The sequence below is a fragment of the Carassius gibelio genome, chromosome A1, assembly GCF_023724105.1.
Source record: "Carassius gibelio isolate Cgi1373 ecotype wild population from Czech Republic chromosome A1, carGib1.2-hapl.c, whole genome shotgun sequence".
NCBI lineage: Eukaryota > Metazoa > Chordata > Actinopteri > Cypriniformes > Cyprinidae > Carassius > Carassius gibelio.
The window spans coordinates 9,510,544-9,530,959 of NC_068371.1; the positions used below are offsets into that span (position 1 = coordinate 9,510,544).

The window sequence follows — 20,416 nt, forward strand, 5'->3', positions numbered from 1 at the left end:
TTCAAATTTCTTTATTTTTAATAAAAAAAAATCTTGACAAACTACTATATAATTTTAATAATTTATTGCGTTTATTGCTAATTGGCCATAACATTAATATAATTTTCAGCTTAACCTGTTGGCCATAATTTTAATCATCAGTACATTAATAACAGTTTGCATTTGTAAAACTACTTGAATTTTGCCGCAAAAACAGAAATAAAAATACTGACCTCTTGTTGCAGTGTAATTTTATTTAACATAATGTAGTTTGATGTCTTCTGCCTCATGGCTAAATAGCTTGGCATTGGAATATGCAAATTATATGTAACAGTTCAATAATCATTTGCATATATGTCAGCTAAATTACAGGAATTGTTCATTGAAAAAGAAATGCTTCCTCATAAGGGCCTCAGGTATTTGACTTGGATGTTTAGTGGAAGTGGTTCCTAATGGGCTTTTTTAATCAAGCTAAATATACATTTTGCTTACATTGCTGAAGCAAGCTGTTGGCACACACTATTTTGCCCTCAGCAATATCACCAGCAGCACTTTCAAAGATTCGGTGAATGTGTTTTAAATTTCAGACACTAGAAACATGTCATTACCATGCGCAGACATGCTTAATACAGCAGATACTCGTTTAAGAATACAGAAAAGATGTTAATTTCACCTCTTTTAACATAGTGTATGTTTTAATAATTGTTTAGCAGTCTAATTAATTAATTAGCATGTCATGTGCTTGCTTTGTGTGTGATTGCTATGTGATGAAGGGTTTGGGAAGTGTCTCACAACAAAATGCGTGGGGTTGTGAATGATTTGATTAGATCAGAGTGATATGAAATCTTTTCTTTAGTCTGTGAGCCACCTTGTTAATGTGTCTGTTGTTGTCATATGCGTCTCTAGACAGAATGTCGACATAACATTACTCTATGCAAGGTTAAATACATGAAACTTTGATCTAACTAATGAGATTAGATTATTACAAACTTTCTACATAATACACATAAGCACACATTTCTTCACCATGGTTTTAAGGTTTACTAAATTTTAATTCAGTTTTTGTTCGTTTCTGTGTTTATTTCATAGACACTTTTTTTCTTTTTTTTTATCTTAATCCCTGTTTAGGACTGTTTTTCAGAGACATTTTTTCACAGACATGGTTTTAATTCCATCTGAAGTAAGCGCATTTGTGTTTTCTCACATAACCGTGGCAAATTATCTACTGTTCTTCAGCTTGCTCTGGTCCTCTGAGCAGTTTAATCCTGTTGGGATAGAATGTATGCATTGCAGTCAAATATTTTTTTCCACAGAGTTTTTCCTAATTTATTTTGACCTTTATCAAAAGCGTATAGTGTAACTAAAGCTGAAAACTAAAGTTGTTGCACTGCCTCATGCACCTTTATCATGAATTTGGACTTTGTATATTCAACTTTCTGGGTAACGTTGGTGGTTTTAAATCAATAAAGAGAGTGCAGGCCCATAAACTGCTTAGAATGACCACTATAGCAGCATTAGGTATTTTTCTTACTTAAATTATCTTCCCTAATTATTAGGGATGCATGATATATCGGCCATCATATCGATATCGGCCGATAAATGTAAATTTTTCTGTTATCATTATCGAACTGATAAAAGAATTTAGCCGGTATCTTAGAGGAGTCAAGTCAAGTCACCTTTATTTATATAGCGCTTTAAACAAAATACATTGCGTCAAAGCAACTGAACAACATTCATTAGGAAAACAGTGTGTCAATAATGCAAAATGACAGTTAAATGCAGCTAAATAATGCATTATTTCCTGCAGAGACACTTCAGATGTGCACTGTTCACCATGTTGGTTTTTAATTGCTTGAAATATCATTGGAAACACTTCAAAAAGGAAAATATGGTGAACTCCAACATGCAGGGCAAGTCTGTCATATTATGATGAGATTATTAGCTACTGTAAAATAATGTAGCGGAATCTTTGTTCACCCGTGTTTTAGCGCGTTGTTAAGGGAAGAGCGCATCCACAATGGATCCACACGACTAGCACAGTTAAGTTTGCTTGTGCATTTAAAGTCTTTTGTGCAATTGTACGTTGTTTATTTTATAATGCGATTGGTTAAGCTATAGCCTATAGAGGATTAATAGAGTGACGATGTCTGTAGGTATGTCACATGCTCATCTGTATTGTCCACATCCAGACAATAAACATAATATTTTTTATTAGTAATAAATGCAGATCCAGTTCCCTTAAAAATTATGTAGTCAAAAACATGTAATCACCTATTTCTTTGAATTTTAATAGCTGTTACTCACGTTTTTTTTTTTTTTTTTTTTTAATCATATCACATAGTAATATCATATTCAATTCAGATTATAATCAACAAAGCAGTTTGCATTGTAGAAATCATCATTGATTTTAATTGAGACCATTTATATTATGTTGCACCACTTCCTTGCAATGTAGATTTCGTGTAAGGCAATGAGACTTTTTTTTCCCATCAATATGAAAAGATTTGAGCACATTTTTTTTTATCCCCTTTTGTTTCTGTTCAGAAAAATATTGAGTTAAAGGGTTAGTTCACCCAAATTGAAAATTAAGCCATAAATTACTCACTCTGAATTCGTCCTAGGTGTATATGACTTTCTTCCAGACAAATCCAGTTGGAGTTATGTTAGACCTCCTGTAATGAATCGATGCGTTTTTTTGTAAAATGAATATCCATATTCAATATGTAATAACCACTTTAATCTCACTATTGTAAACAAAGCAGTTCCGGGGGAATGATGTCAGCTTGTTGCAAAGTTGCGAAGCTGAAAGTTCAATGCAAATGGAGTTTGCAGTTTCTGGCAGATTAATGCCTACAATAATGGCTGGTAAGGGACTACAACAAGCTTCCTCCCAGTAGAGTTGGGGTACTCGAACTTGGACTCGGACTCGAGTCCGGACTCGAGTCCAATTTTGAATGAACTCGGACTTGTCACGCACTCGGGTGAATTTGTACTCGGACTTGACACGGGACTTGAACATTTTGGACTCGGAAAATATTCCGAGTACAGTCGAGTCCACGTCATGTGTATTAAATAAAATCAGCATAAAATTGAAATGATAAATAAATGAATGTCTCCCCTTCTGTCATTTTACTGCACCACACCGGCAGGCAGAAGTCTCATGCTTGCAGACGAAACACACGCACCACTCACTGGATATCAGTGTGGATTAGTGATGGGAAGTTCGATTCTTTTCCGCGAACCGGTTCTTTCGGACGGTTTGATTCAATAAACCGGTTGAAAAAAAAAAACAGTTCACCGGATACATAATCCATTGCGATGTATTTGTTATTAAATTAATTTACGTTTCGTCAGATTGCCCTTCATTCAAGCCCTCGGTTTACCCGCACTCATTACATTAGCACAAAATCAGTTCAGAATCAATCACCAAAAGAATCAGTTCGGTTCAGACGCGCTGTGAGTCAGTCGGCTTCATGCTGAATCACGAATGCGCAGTATCATCAGCTCCTCGGTTCTCGAATCGGACGCGTCCGAAAGAAACGGTTTTCGGTTCAGTTTACTGATGATCTGAAAACTGATACAACCGGTTCTTGACTCGAGAACGAGAATCGCTCAAAACCCGGGTAGGAAAATCTGACAGGGTAGGATAAAATGTCAGGACACCGGCACATGCTGCAGTTCAGTATCATCAGCTGCTCTACTCGTGTTCATGTTCTGTTTACTACAAACTCAGTTTGTGAATCTGTCATCATTAACTATAAATACAGTACAGATATTTCATAAATCATCCCTTATTCATATTAAACATGGAGTCTTTAGAGTCTTAATTATTGTCCAACTTCCCTGAAAACCCCTTTGGCCCATACATAATCTACAATATACAGATTAGAAACATGTAGCCCCTATCTTAAAAAAAAACCCGTATATATATATATATATATATATATATATATATATATATATATATATATATATATATATATATATATATATTTATAGTTTTATCACACTTTCCGATGTTTAACAAAATACTTGAAAAATTACACGCATGCGCAGTATCATCAGTTCATCGGTTCTCAAATCGGATGCCTCTGAAAGAAACGGTTTTCGGTTCAGTGTACTGGTGATCCGAAAACCGATGCAACCGACTACCAAAGACAGCAGCAGCAACCAACAGATGCTGCACAGCTCAGCATTGCAGGATTTGCAAGACCAGAACTGACCAAACAAGCAATGCAACTTTATGATGCAAGTTCTCCAAGACAACAAGAAATTCATAATGTCATCATTAAGGATCTCCTCATTAACTGCACTTTACCTCTGTCAAATGTGGGGGAGAGGCATTAAATAACTGAAATGTCATCTTTAACTGGAGGACAATATAGTGTGATACAATAATAAAATAGGTTCATTTGTATTTTCATGCACTTGTAATACAATAAAACCTTTGAAACTTTTTTTGATAGGAAACTAGTTCTGTTGACATAAAATAAAAATGTTCGATGGCAATGACTAGATGTAACAGTGGTATTTTTTTTATTACATTTTTATATTGCCATTGGTTTAATGGGTTCAAAGGTAAAAATATTAATAGAATGTAAAAATGTACAATACCAATTTATAATCATTTTTAATTTAATTACTTTCTGGACTCGGGCGGACTCGACTCGGACTCGGCCTTTAAGAACTCGGACTTGAGTCCAACTCGACCCCTTTTGGACTCGGACTCGGACTTGGACTCGATGTTTGTGGACTTGGTCTTGACTCGTACTCGACAAAGGTGGACTCGGACCCAACTCTACCTCCCAGGTCTGTTACTGTACATCACAAACCCAGATAACCCCCCGGGTACATGTAACAAAGGGGACGAGGCAATATTGAGTTGCTTTCAGCCTCGTTCACACTACCAGTGACTTTTTAGCTGTGTGTAGGTAAAGGTAAATTATGTGAAAAGAGATACATTCTTTTTTTTTTTTTTTTTAAATAAGCATGAACACATGTTAAACTGCACCCTATAAACACAATCAAGCCTAGAAAAAAAAGTCAACCATCCCTTTAAAATAAGTCATACACACCTAGGATGACTTCAGGGTGAGTAATTTATGGCCTAATTAAAATTTTTGGGGTGAACTAACCCTTCAAACTGCATTACACTCATGTATTGCCATCTGCAGATGGGAGGTTCAATTACATAGACACAGGTCAGAATATCCTTCAACAATGAAGAATCCTGAATATGACAGAAATGACTATTACTTTTCATTGTTTATTATTTTCAGTTAATTTGTCAACCACCCCTAAATAAAACTTCATTAATCATATTCATCATAGTGTTCATGTATTTTTTGTCTCTTTTTTTCATTTATTTTGTGTTTTGCATTTTATGTCTATTTTATTCCTGGAATTAAACAGGAAGACTTATGTTCCCAGAGTTGCTTTATTTTGAACGATGTTCTGGGTCTGCTGCATGAATTTGATGTAGCTGACTTACCTGGGAATTCTGGGAACGCTGCTTGACATGCCAATGCTCTACTGACAGAAACAGAAGAAAGAGCAATAACAGGTGCAGCCAGCCATAAATGGTGTTCTTGGCATGGATGAGGGTTAAGGGCATAACTGCAATGGTTATTGGTAGGCTTACACAAGACTAACAGAAACTTGGACATATTTCCACATAATTTGCATAATTTCTATGTCGGCAAGTCTATGCCAAAAAGAACCGAGTGCACCAGTTATGTTTACACGCTCAGTAAATTGCTTCTGTGAGAAGATAATAGATCCACTCGTGAGGAAACGGGAGCCTGCGAGCTCTTTTTAAACACTCGCACGCGCATCACATCATCTGTGGAATTTATTTATTTTTTACAAAAGGGTGAAGGCAGACCAAGGAGTGTTATTTGATGCGTTCAATTACATGAGGTGAAAATACAAATAAAATGCAAACCAGTTTGGGATTTATAATTATGTACAAGCATAAAGTGTTAATATAGTGGTGAACTAAAGACTCAATGACTTAAAAACATTTGCCGCCAACTTTTAGTTTCTTATTTAGAATATAATTTCATTTTAAAAAAAAAATCCATATTAATAAATAACAATAACATTAAAAAAGAAAACCCATTAAATGGATAGTTCACCCAAAAATGAAAATTCTGTAATCATTTACTCACCCTCATATTATTTCAAAAATGTATAACTTAACTTTCTTTCGCGGAACATAGAAAGTATTTTGAAGAATGTTGGTAACCAAGCTGTTTTGACTTTTGTTGTATGAACAAAAAATACTTAGATGTTTCTCAAATTATCTTCTTTCTGTGTTCCATAGTTTATGTAAAGCTGTTATAGCCTAAACATTTGTGCAACAGATTTTGTTGAATCAAATTAACTTTCTTTCTAAAACTACTTTTTGTAATGTCTACTTGATACTTTTCTCATTTAACACAATAATGGCTTTAAGTGATAATTTGTGGGTATTTTCACTGCCAAATTTAATTTGCGATTCATTAGATTAATTAATCGCCACATAATGTAATCAATTAGATTACAAATATGAATCAACTGACAGCCCTACTTTAAATCCATTCCACAGATTTTTCATCACAATCAATCAGAAAATGTGCAAAGGCATGACAATTCTTTGTGGGCCCAGTAATAGGTAGTGGTTAATATGGGATTTGAATATGATTGTTTTTTTATATAGCTCTCATTACTTCTGATCTAATAAGGGAAGACATTGGAAGAAATGCTTACTTTGGTTGAATGGCATCACACGGAATTGAACTCAGTCTTCCTTAAGTAGCATGATGCTTCTGCTTTTGTGATTTTATTGGACTTTGAGTTTTCCACAGTAATGAAGTTCTAATGAACTCTGGGAGTTTGAGTATTTGGGGGTTTGAATGTCCTTCGGGGAGAATAATAACAACATTAAAAAGGCATTGTTTCTGCAACCAGAAACAATAATGTGTTTCCGCTCAAAAAGAGAGACTCAGCACCGAATACTAATGTACAGGCTCACGCATGTATTTCTGTATGCAATGCATACTGAATACTAAATTATAAAATATATTCTACTTTTTTTTTCCAAAAGAGAGAACACATAAGTGATAGGTGACACATGTGGCAAAATATAAACCCTGCCTATATATTTTGTCTGTGTGTGTGTGTGTGTGTGTGTGTGTGTGTGTGTGTGTGTGTGTGTGTGGTATTTGATGGATGAGTGGTTGCTGTGATAAAGGGCTTTAGGAATGGAGAGATGTCAGTGTGGAGGTGTGTGTGAAGTGAGAAACGTTACATTTTGATGGCTGAGAGTATGTTTAGGTGGATGATGGATGGTTAGAATAAACAAGTACAGTGTTCTGATGAAAGGATGTTTTGGAAGAGCAGTGGAAGGAATGCAAGACCTGTTTAATGGTGGCATGTTAAGATGGAAAGATGTTAGAAATGAAAGAACATTCTGATTGCTAAATGAAAAAAGAGAATAGATTTGAGGACAGGAAAATGCAATTCTTTTAAACGTGACGTGAGACAGTGAAGCTCTTTATTAAGACAACTTTCAGAGAACACTTTGACGAATACTGATTAATAAACTAAAGAAAGCGCAATCAAAGAAGCTCCTGTGATAGCTATAGTTAAAGGAACGATAACTGGAATAATGCATTTATGGCATGAGTAAAGACATTTAGATGCCTTTTGGATGTAGGCCTACATTGGAACCAAAAAAAGGATGGATAGATGCATGGATGGTTGGCTGGCTGGCTAAACACAAAAGAACAGACAGACAGAAAGTGTGCTTGAACACTTGATTTTCCAGAATGCATTATGCGTTGCATGTTGAATTTCTTTGAATTACAATGCAGAAAATTCCTATGAGACAGACAATTCAAAAAAAAAAAAGAAAGAAAGAAAGAAAATCACAAACTGAAAGTGAGCTAATTCTTCAAAGCTGAATTTTGCACAACCATGTAGAAAGCAGCAGTCTTACTATAGTTAAGCAGTTATTCATTACCTGAAGCTAACAACTCAAACTGTAGACATTGGACATGTTCCTTTGTGATACCCTGCCAAGCTTGTACTGTTGCCACCTTTGGGGCCTCCTCGTTTGCTGTAATTCTGGTATCAAAAACACACAGTTGGATTCAGATTAAACAATTGTTTTATTTATTTATTTATTTATTGTGCCTGAATGCTCATAGGGAGCCTAAGCAGAGTTTTAATCAAGCTGCCAAATAAAGTCCCATCCAATGATTTTTAAGGCATTCGAGTGGATAAGAGCCAACAGTTTAATCACCAACAATGACAAATTGGAGAGAACCAGTAGTACCCATATACCATTGATCCTTGGGACATTATTCACAGATGAAATTGTGTGCTTTGGATACTGTCAAGTTCTTTCTTGCAGCACATTATTCCTTTCTTTCAGTCTGTCCAGATCTGCCTTTATCTAATTTATCTCTGTTTTGCTATCTTAACTGGCTCATTATCTCCTACTCCTGAGATTCCATCATTTGGTATAGCCTCTCAGAGTAATTTTATGATACTATATTTTTCTCCGCTGCCTTCAGCGAGTCTTTATAGAGGCAGGAATCAGAAAGAATCCCAATATACAATATTATCACTATAGTTACGTCATGATACAATGCACATGGAAAAATATTTCTTTTGAAATGTCTTTTTGTGCATTTGTGCAATGCACTGTAATCTAACTGTTGTAGTTTTATCTTGAATGCAGCAAGACTATCAAATTACCAATTTGCATGTGTTGTATAGGCCGGCCTTGTTTTTCTGTGTACTGCCAAAACAAGTATACACATGATTTCGGTGAGGATAGGCATTTTTTGCAGTGAAGTGGTAGAGGTAAAGATTAAATATTTGTTACCAAGCTTTTGAATCGGTGGCTGTAGCACAAGTGGCAAGGTTATGGGTTGTCGGGCAGCCCCATGCACAAGAAATCATGTTCAGGTGAGTCTGGTTTTCTATTACTATAACAGATATTATCAACAGGACAGTACACTTGATTACAAAGACTTCATGTACCTCTGTGTACCTGGACTTTGCAAGGGTCTGTTTCTAACTGATTGATCCCTTGGCTCTAATATATCTTTATAAATGTAGGTTGAAGCCCAGGGCTCACAGGAACTGGCTTAATGGTGTGGGCTGTCAGCTTACAAAAGGTGATCTTTTCTGAGTGTCCTTTCTTGATCTGATCTAAGAAGTCAATGGTGGAACAACATCCAGTGGCGATGGCAGAGATAGGTCATCTAGCAAAATGCCTGAGGTCACTTTCGTGCCAAGGAGGAAGTATGTTCCAAATCATTCCCGGCCTTCATGACTGTGCTCTTCTGTGATCATCAGAGCTCTTCAGAGCAGGGGATGCTAAAGGGTTGAACATGATCAACCAAAAAAAGGCAAGTTCTGTCATTGGCTCTAACTTGGAGGAGATAATTGGCTAAGTACTGTCTTTATTAATAAACATCATGGACTATGTCTTTTACCCTCTCTAAAATCTTGTTTTCTAAAGTGATTAATGAATTTCCAGCAGTCTTCAGTGTCATTTGATTCTTTATAAATCATTCTAATATGCTGTTGATGCTCAAGAAACATTTATTTTTCTTTTAAATATATTTAAGCAGTTATGCTGTTATGGAAACATACTGTATTTTCAGGATTCTTTAGTGAATAGAAACAAGAAAAACAACTAAATGTATTTAAAGTAGAGATCTTTTGTAATATTATTAAATGTCTTTAAGTTACATTTATTCTGCAAAGATGTTTTTAATTAATCAAACGTATTGATTTCTTAGGAAAACAATACTATCTCCAAACTTTTGAATGATTGTGTAAGTGTGTAAGTTTTGTTTCCTCCTGGAGTGTCAGTCCAAACCCTGGACAGTCTCTGCTGAGTAATAAAAGAAAAGGGAGCTTTTTCAGTACTTCTCCCACTTTGATGAAGTGAGAACAGCAGGCATTTTCCACCAAAAAATGGGATTTCTTTGGGACATATACTGTAGCATACATTCAGAAAGATTTATTCCAAATGTCTTTAGTGCCATAGTAGCTCATTACTCTCTAATGTGTTTAAGCTTCTGTATTTAAAAAGAAAGAAATATGACCGTAGGACAGCAAACTCCCAATTGTCATATTCTGAATCATAATGCTAACAACCATCATAAACAAATCAAATAATCTTTGATAAACTGTATTTTGGAAATGCAAATATGAATAAGCATTTTATCATTTTTAGGGATAATCAGTATGTGTGGATCATCTGGATAATCTCTGGGCTCTGTCTATATCATTTGTGATTACTTCAAAAGATCCATGTGGATGTTAAATTATTGATATGATTTCTCTATTTCTTCCGTTTTCAAATTTGCATGATATCCCAAAGCTAGAAAACAAAAAGTAATCATAGGAATCATAGCCATCTTCATAGTGGCAATCAATGAGTGTTTTCATTAAGGAACACTCATATGCAACATTATCAAGAAAATGGCAGCTCCAAGGTCAGGATGTGTGGATAAATGGGTGACAAGATTAAAGAAGTGCTTTAATGTAAATGTATTTCCGTGCTCTGACCCTCATACCCTCTCTGATTAAAGCAATTTCCAAGCGCACACATGTTTTTGTGTGTTTGTTTGTGTGTGCATCTACCTGCAAACCTCCAGCTCTACAGCTAAATCCTAACCCTCTTCACATGCTTATCAACCTCCTGCCAAACTGAAAAACCTCTCAGCACCTCAAGTAGCAAAAAAAAAAAAAAAAAACGTTCTTATGTGTGAGTCTGTATTATTTATTTTCGAAACCTGGTCTGAGAGTGAGTATTTTTGATTAGATGGGCTACATGTATTCGTATGGGGTGCCATTTGTAAAACGGGTCACGCTGAAAATAACATTTTGTCACATTTAGCTTCAAACAATGTTTAAAAAACTGGTATGAATTTTTGACGGTCACTTTTAGATTTAACTTTAAAATATCTCTAAGTTGACAAATATTGTTGTAAATGTGCTAAAAAGTGACCGTCAAAAATTCATACCAGTTTTTTAAACATTGTTTGAAGCTAAATGTGACAAAATGTTGCTGTTATTTTCAGTGTGAGCCGCTTTACAAGGGCGCCCCATATATGCGCACATGTACACATGGCAATGTAAGTATGTGCACCTTTGCATATATCCGTTTACACCTCAGATTTGTGTGGGCCTTCAAGTGTGTGTGTGTGTGTGTGTGTGTGTGTGTGCGGCGCGCGCCCATGCACATGAGCTTCGTGAGCGCGCCTAAACGGTGTGCATACTAGGGCGCAATTTCTAAATTTCTTTATAACACCATTTTCCGTGGCCCCCACCTCCCACAGTGTGCTATCCGATCCAATCAGAATGCAGTGCGCCTAAGTGAAGCATGAGAACAGAACAGACTGGGCATATGGTAACTCCAAGTGCACACACTCTGTGTGTGATACGTATTTTTTCCGAAGCCCATGTTAATGGATCAGAGCGTTCACACTGCACGTGTTAAAAGATGTGAACAGAAATGTCTAGAAATAGAAACGTGCGAAAAGAATAAATATCTAGCACATGAGCATAGAGAGAGTTGTGATTGCACTGTTTGAGCGTGAGGAGACATGTTTAAAGTGTGCACGGTTTTGTAACAGAGCAAATTAAATCTGTGTGTGAGCGGAGAGATTTGCACTCGAGCATTATTTTAATGTTTTTATTATTTAACGCATTTTCGCTGCTGCTTCTGCACCGCATACACATACTGTATACTCACTGCAAACGGAGTACATGGGAACCTTGGTCAGTAAATATATTTCAACACCTGAGGCACTGCTACAGTGAGCTCTATGACCGGACATGGTTTTATTTTATTTAAAAACATTTTTTTGCTAGACTAGACATTTTGTTTGACATCTTTACTTAGTGATTATTTTGTCTTATGTCTGTTCTAGAGACATGTTACAACTTTTTGATAAAGCTTTCATTGGTTTTCTTTTGGAAAGATATTTCAAATTTATACTGAATGCATTTATGACTGTAAAGCATGTTTGATTAAAATTGAAATCGCTAAATAAAAAAATAGTGATAGATTTTTTTTGTCCATATTGCACAGCCCTAGTTCATACCTCTAATCCAGTTTCATTCTAGAACCTCTTAAACACTGAAGTGCTGCATTCACAGTACAAAAGGGACCATCCAAAAACATTGAGTGCAGCCACTATATTTGCATTGATTTATTAACTCAGTGTATCTGGGGCATAGCTTTATTATGTCCTGAATTGTTTGTGTGATATACTGTTAGAACGTGACATAACTGGTTTATGTGAAGTTTGGATCAGTTTTGGATCAGTGGAGATGTATTGCTTTGTGACTCCGTTACGAGCTGAAGATTAAATTTTCTCAGTAGGTTCAGGTACAGTGAAGTACAATTTGAATAACATACATTTACCCCTTGTAAATTCAGTTGCCTTTGGACTATTATTTTTTTATCCTGCACAAAGTATAGTACTAATCCTTGGCGAATATAACTCCTCCTTACCTATTTATTTGTGTGTCCCTGTTTGTTTAAGCTCAGTATTTTAAATCTGTCACAGCACTGTGGTGGACAGATCAGTGTCTGTGTGTATGCACAGCGCATGAACCATGATATTCATAAGCTCTATTGTTGCTCGTTTATGTGTTTGTGTATTCCGAGATATCAAGCTGTCACTGCACAAGAATGCAGTCATTATTCTTAACTCAGTCAGTGACTCCAGTGTGACAGTGTACAGCAATATCTTTCTTTCTTCCCTCTCCTGTATTCAGTGCTCATTCTCTGCTCCTGTTGCGTGCCCTTCTCTTACTCGTTCCTGTTCCCTCTATAGACCTTTTCACACTTCCACATTCGTAAAGCTCAAGGCTTCAGTAGTAAGGTACAGAAACTTCTGCTTTATCAGCGGCAGTGAGAAACAGCCCTTACACAGTTTTTAAATATTTCTCAGGGGTGATGAAACGAAGCAAAATGATTTCATGTTATACAACTGGATGAAAGCAGATATTTTATGGTTTAAAGCAGAAGTACATAAAGTGGCCCCAAAAACACCCACTTAAAAGTCTGTGAACATCATTGCATTGGATATAAAGTATCAAAGTACACTGCCGTCTGTTTTTTTCTTTTGTTTTTTTGGGGGTTTTTTTTGGCCGGCTGGATTTATTTAAAATAGATACAGTATAAAAACATTGTGAAAATACATTTTGAAATACCAAACTTCTTTGGATTTTTTAAAAAGATTTAAAATGTTTAATTAGGCCTATTCTTGAGATAGCAATGCTGAATTATCTTCAGCCATAACTCCATTTAGTGTCACATTAGTATTATCAGCTTATTTTTGTGGAAATTGTGATAAATTTTGGATTACTATTTCTATTTGGAATAGTAAGCTAAAAACAACATTTATTTGAAATAGAAATGTGAGATTATTCATGTTTTTTAATCAGTTTAATTCTTCTTTAAAGTATTAATTACTTTCAACAACAACAAAAAATCTTGCTGACCCCAATCTTTTGAACAGTTGTGTATTTGTTGTTTTATCACTTAAAACCTAACATTTGTAGGTTTCTCCTTCAAAATGTGATTGTGTAATTTATCTTTAAAATATATGCCACTTTTGTTATCCAGTGCAATGACATTAGTACATTTTAAATGTGGCTTACAGTAAGTGTCCAAATGCTTTTTGAGACCAATGTACACATGTAAACAGCAGTTCAAAAAGTAGTTTTATTAAAGATATGCAAAAAAAAGCAATATAAACAGGACTACATATAGCAAATAAAAAAACATGCATAAAAAAGAATACATTTATGAGTAAAAATTGGACAGCATAAACAATAAAATTGCACAGAGAGAACAATGATGTTCACATTACTTTCAATAACTTTTTATTACATATATTTTCCATGGATGTTTTAAAAAACCCTTTTTAAATTGCTCAGAAAGGCATATTTCTAACCCCAGCCAATTGAGCTTGAATGTATAATGACCAAATGTACACACAACAAGATAAATTACAGAAGTGAGTTTCGATTTTGATGCAGTGTACATAATGAACATTAACATAGTGAAATAGATGGAAACATTGCTGTGTCTGCAACTACATTATGTTTGAAGTAAAAAGGAAAAATAATATGCTGCAACAACATCAGGGAAACATTAGAAGTAACATTCACTTATAAAATGTCTCTTTGAACACTTGGCCACATGAAATCCTCTGAGAATCACCTGAATATTAGAGATGAAAAGATTAGAGCTGTAATCGGGCCATAAAAGTTAGGCCCGACAGGACCCGAGCCTGACAGGTTTCGGCCCGAGCCCGACGAGTACATTATGATTGACAGCTTTTTAAAAGCCCGAACCCGTTTACAGCCCGACATTATTCAAATGTGCGCACACACACAGCTCTTTTGCCTTTTGTCAGGAATGAGTCATGTATACGTGTTTAAACATAATTTTTTAATAACTAACCTAGACTAGACCACTTGGAAGTTGGAATAAAGAAATAAAATAAGTCCTCTGTGACATCTTAACATCTCAGCACTCTAAATAGACATAGGCTCATTTAGCCTATAAATAAGACCAACGCACCAATAAAAACGAGTCTTTTTTAACAAATTAAGATACATTTTAAATTAAGATGGGTATTTGGCAATAACGAAATTAAGATTTTTTCGCAACAGCAGCTGACATTTAATAAAAGAATAATGCCAACATTAGCGTAAATACTCTGTCCACATTATGCTTTTAAGACTAAATTAATATTTAGTTATTTGAAAAACCTTGACTCACTGAGATTAGGCTAAGCCTACATGTTTTTCTGGAGGAAAATTATTTAATCCACTGTAGATGTCTTTGGCGCGCTCCCTGCGCTCACTGATGGTGCGTCATTATTCACTCATTATTCTCATTATAAGCATGGTCAAAACTTTTCCACACCTCAGACTTTGCTTTAGTTGCTGGTGCAACCAACATGTAATCGCCAAAGGCAAGCCTAGATTTGTATTTCCGCACATTTCTTTATCTATATTTCCTTTTCTGTCTACACTCCTACTCATTTTTCCTTTTCTCCTTTTCTCTTCCACCACCTGTTCTTTCTGGCTCTCCCTCTATCTCTTTTTTCCAGGATGTCAGTTCTTCGTTTTTCCAGTTTGGGGCCTCCCTCCAGCAGGAGGCGTTGTTGATGCTTTCTATAATGGAGGAGTATGACTGGCACATCTTCTCGGTGGTCACCACCAAGTTCCCAGGTTTCCAGGAGTTCATAGCCACCATTCGTGCCACGGTGGACCAAAGCTTCATTCGTTGGGACCTTCAGAGCGTAGTGACGCTGGACGGTGTTGGCGAACCTGAGGACCGTGCCCACGTGCAGCTTAAACGCATCCAGTCACCCGTCATCCTCCTCTACTGCTCCAAAAACGAAGCAGCGCTGGTTATGGAGGAAGCCCGTTCACTAGGGCTCACTGGGGCTGGCTTTGTGTGGATTGTTCCTAGTCTGCCGACAGGAAATCTTGAACGAACCCCAGAAGCCTTTCCGATGGGGATGATATCTGTGGCATATGATGAATGGGATTATCCCCTGGAGACGCGTGTGCAGGACGCTGTAGGAATTATCAGTTCTGCAGCCGCTGCCATGTTCAGAGAGGAAGGTCGGATACCTGACGGAACGGCAAGCTGCTACGGCCAGTCAGAGAAGCTGGAGGTGCCGCCAAGTGCTCTGCGAAGGTAAGCACAGATTGGTTATGGTTGCTTGCATGAGAATTTGTTTGCATAATGAAATGGACAATCATACACAAATATTGAACTAACCTGAGGTAAATCCTATCATATGTACTGTGTAATGGTAGTTATACTTTGAGAAAGACAGATTAATTCAACATTAACATGATAAAGCTCAATATTTTTCAAACTCTGTAATCTCAACATACTTATGTAGATGCTTCATGCTGTGTCTTTTGGCTCGCCTTTCTGTACTACAGCTTGGCCACCTACTTCTTTGGGCAAGCAGTTCCTTTTACAAGGCTCAAACTTACTGGCAAACAGTACTCTTTTTTTTTGTTACTCAATCCAGCAAAGTGGCTAACATGAGTTTCCAGAATATATAATTCCGCTCTGCAATAGGTGCACTTTGGAATGAGAATAGTAATTAAAGAAATGAGTAGTACTTTTGACAAATGTGTCAAAATGGTGTTCACTCTATGAAAGTCTTAAAAAAGCAGTTTTATTGTACATAAGTGACCCTTTTATTGTAGCCATCATGTTGAAATAACTTTGAATGAGTTAAGTAAAGAAACTTCCAGAAAACAATTTTTTCAACTTATGTTATGCATCTGTCAGTTTGTCATCTGGATTCTTTTGATAGATTTTAAGGGCATAAGAAAGGCCAATGCCATCATATTGGTGGTTTCAGAAGACAAATTTGGACAGGCACACACTGAGGGTTCAAGGTTTGGCTGGTTAGCATGGTCCAATTAGCCCCTGATTGACTTGAAAACAATTGTGTCCGGAACTGAGTGGCTACAAGCAAAAATGGCAGAATTCAAATTGCATATACTTCCAAGAAGACCAGGGAACTGGCATTGAAATGAATGCTAACAGACAGATTTCTCCAGGCATTACAGACCTCCATGCTCTACAAGACACAAACTCAGCACCCTTCGGTAGGCACAAATTCATGCACATGCTAACTCATAGTAAGTCCATTCTTGACAGCATTTCAACAAACAATGTGGAGGAAGGTCTTGCATTTTGCACAGAATGGGGAAAAAGATCTAAACAATATGGATGAGACAGTAGTTGAGCAGACATGGGCAGTAACTAGCTGCCACTTTGATGATTTTATGTTGTTTTTGGCTTCCACTTCCTACTGCCTCGCCCTCCTCTTGCGCTTTTCCCCCCGGAAATTGTATTGGCTGCTTGTCATCGCTGCTTGGAGATGCACAAATGCACACATCTCACTGTTCAGCTTTCAGATTTAAAAAAGTTTGCAACTGTGTCAAAAGTGCATGCAACTGTGAGCATCCATGACGATCTGGGGTTTAAAGCATGAAAGGGTGATAAGCGAGTCTTGTGGTTTATGTTAGACATAAGAGCTAGGAAAATGTAAAGGTCAACAAAAAAAAGAAAGAGCCAACAGCATTTATTATATAGTTCACTTTAATTTGTAGTAGGTCTGGTTCCCAACCTGTGGACTGGGTCCCACTAGGGGGCCTCAGAAAGCTTTAAAAGTATTTCAGTGTAAAAAATTATTGCTAATATATTGAAATAATACTTTATCTAAGGAAGTTCTAAGTTCTTATCTCGGCATAATGAAAGTTATTTTATCGTTATCACAACTTTTTTTTGTGATCTCGACATAACTAAATTCGTTACAAAGCTCCGTCAGCAGGTGACACTATAGACCTTTTGGTACTATAAGTACAAGTAGTCCACATCCGCGCTGTCTGTGTACGCATTCAGATTGCTCATGTGGAAAGTATAATGGAGGCTTTACACAAAATGTTTAGTGTAATCTCTCTGGAAATATCAAAAGTGGTTGATTAGCCTTTATTTATGTATTGTAGACGTTATTTCTATGCAAAGCAAAATTTGCTGAAATATCCACTGCATAGGCTAAAGTATAAGAGCGCATGGTTTATCTGGCCATCATGCGTGTCAAAGTTGAGTTCGTTAATATAGCAACAGTAGATTAAACAATCATTGTAAAAAAAAAAACTTTCATTATGTCGAGATCACGAGAAAATTAAGTCGTGATAACAAGAAAACTACTTTTGATATGTGGAGATCATGAGAAAATTAAGTTGTTATAATGAGAAAATTCTGGTTATGTCTAGATCGCGAGAAATATTAAGTCGTTATAATGAGAAAACAACTGGCTATGCCGAGATCACGAGAAAATGAAGTCGTTATAACGAGAAAACAACTGGTTATGTCAAGATCAGGAGAAAATTAAGCTGTGATAATGAGAAAACAAGAAGGAAAAAACATAATAATGCATGGTCTCTTAGAACTTCCGTACTTATCTAAATTTAAATGTAAAGAAAAAAAACATAAACAGTCAATAACCATTATATTGATAACTAAACATCTATTTAAGAACATACAGTTCTTGCAGCTTCTGGATTCACAAAATCATGGGTCATTAATGCAATATATCAGTTTCTGTTAATAAAAAGGTTGAAAACAACCTGCTTTGTAATAAATTACAGCAGAAATAATGGAAATATTTTAGCCTGTTTGGGGGACCTTTGAATACTGTGTTGGATGCTGGGGGGAGCCTTATGTTCAAAAAGGTTGATAACCACTGCTCTAGATGTTGTAGATATTGTGTAAATTGTATAACATAAACCTAAACAATTATTCCAACAAGGTTCCTAAATATCTTAAATTGCTTAACAGTAGTCTTAATTGTAATTGTAATTTTAGAGGTCTTAAAATTCGGGGATGGAAAAACAGGTTAATTGAATGTGAATGCTGAATATAAAAACAGCACTGTGGATGCAGATTCTGCAGGCTTATGTTTCCAGAGCAGTTCACAATCAATGAAAACCGTGCATTTATACCATGTGATTTTTTTTTTTTTATGATCTACTTTTGATGAAATATGACAGTGTGAGAATGTGTATTTTTTGTGTCCTTTTTGAATGAGCGGCTGGCAGTAGTAAATCATTTAGAATTCAATATAAGAGTCCTTGTTTATTTCAGCCTTGTTTATAATTAAAAGGGAAGAAAGGACTAAGAACATTAACACATCCCGTATATAGATTTTACTAGTATCAGCACAATAAACTATTCATTATTATCATTATCAGCAAACTTCAATATCGGTTGACCTCTAATTCATATGTCTTGATATACTGATACATAAACCAATTTCAATACATCAGCATATATTAAATGTGTTTTGAGTATTTTAAACTTGCAAATACCCAGGTCAAACTTGTGATGTCTACATCAGCCAGGAAGACGTCCATATCACACACATTAGTCGGAAACAAAATCTGCTCTTAGTTCAAATTTCGAAAGCACTTGCTGTGGCTGTTTTTTCAGAATGCACAGTTATCAGGAGTTGCCATGGGTTACCATCAGTAGCTGTTTGCAGCGTTGGTATCCGTCTGCTCCGAGTAGGTGTTCCTTTTGATCTCTCCCTCGTTGCTAAGGCTGTCTGTATCTGGGACACTGCAGACTCTTCGGTGTGGGAACATTTTGTATGATGCCACCATTCACAGAGCTAGAATTAACCTCTGAAATGCCTCCAAGAAAGATGTATAGATGCATTGTGATATCGGTTATATCAATGTACATAAATATAGTATAGTGTGAGCAGTGGTATTTTTTACAACATAGAATGATCATAAAAAATAATTAGACTTTAACCTGTAAACCTGTACCCCGACGCCCGCATCCTCAACAGCCCTCAACTCGCACATGTCAATGTTTACGAATAGATTAAATGAAACGGGACAAATTTAATCTTGACAAACTATATATCATTATAAAGATCTAAGCCTCAAGCATGGACGACAGATCGCTGTTTTTCAATTGAAAGCTTATGAAGACTATTTGCTAGATTTGTGTAAGCAGTACACATCAAAACATGAAGAATGAAAATGCAGTACATACCAGATTCGTCGTAATAATGAGTCATAAACACATCCAAAGCTGTAAATCCCGGTTTAGTTAGAAAGGTAAGGGTCTACTGAACGACACCTCGTGTAGCATGTTTAGTCCAATGAAGCAATAACATTGTAATATGGATGATAATTCCTTTGTTTATATTTCAGTTTTTCAGGGACAGAACTGTTTGTGTCCGTTATGGAATAACTCACGCTAAAAAAACGGCATAGTTTTGCAGCATACAGCGTCACAAACAGAATAAGACGATCCACAAAGAAAAAAAAGAAAGAAAAGTGAAAAATAGTATATTTGAATTCTGGCGCTCTCTCGTGACGGCTCATGACGCACACATTGTAATTAATTGTAAATGCTGCATTTCTAGCAATCTCAGGATGTTCTTTTATTGGCATACAAAGCAAAATATTTTTTTATTTATTTTAATTTTTTTTTCTTAATCAAATTATTCTTATTGTATTTTTCTAGTGCTCAAATTAATCACTTATATGATGTCTAAGTTTCTGTCTAGTGTTTAAGAATTGAAAAAAAAATATGCAGTGGTATGTTTAATGACTAAATAGTTTGTAGAAGCCTTAAATACAGTGGGTAAATATTTGTATATTTGGGGTGAGGGGCTCTAGACATAGTCTCATAAAAATATTTGCAGGAATCTCATTTTTCATGATATCTTCTTCAGATTTGAAATTGACTTTCAACCCATTACTTTTCTAGATTGCTCCAGGACTGATTTCAAGTATTTATATATATATATATATATATATATATATATATATATATATATATATA

General features: G+C 35.9%; 1 protein-coding gene across 3 annotated transcripts in view; it reads left to right on the forward strand.

The window, feature by feature from the left end:
• Nucleotides 1–20,416, forward strand: part of LOC127985926 (glutamate receptor ionotropic, NMDA 2A) — an 81,924-nt gene that overhangs the window by 35,334 nt on the left and 26,174 nt on the right. For all 3 annotated transcript variants that reach the window (XM_052588168.1, XM_052588232.1, XM_052588261.1), the window contains one exon: nucleotides 15,126–15,721. In XM_052588168.1, coding sequence (XP_052444128.1) covers nucleotides 15,126–15,721 — 596 coding nt within the window. The remainder of the gene's footprint in view (nucleotides 1–15,125; nucleotides 15,722–20,416) is intronic.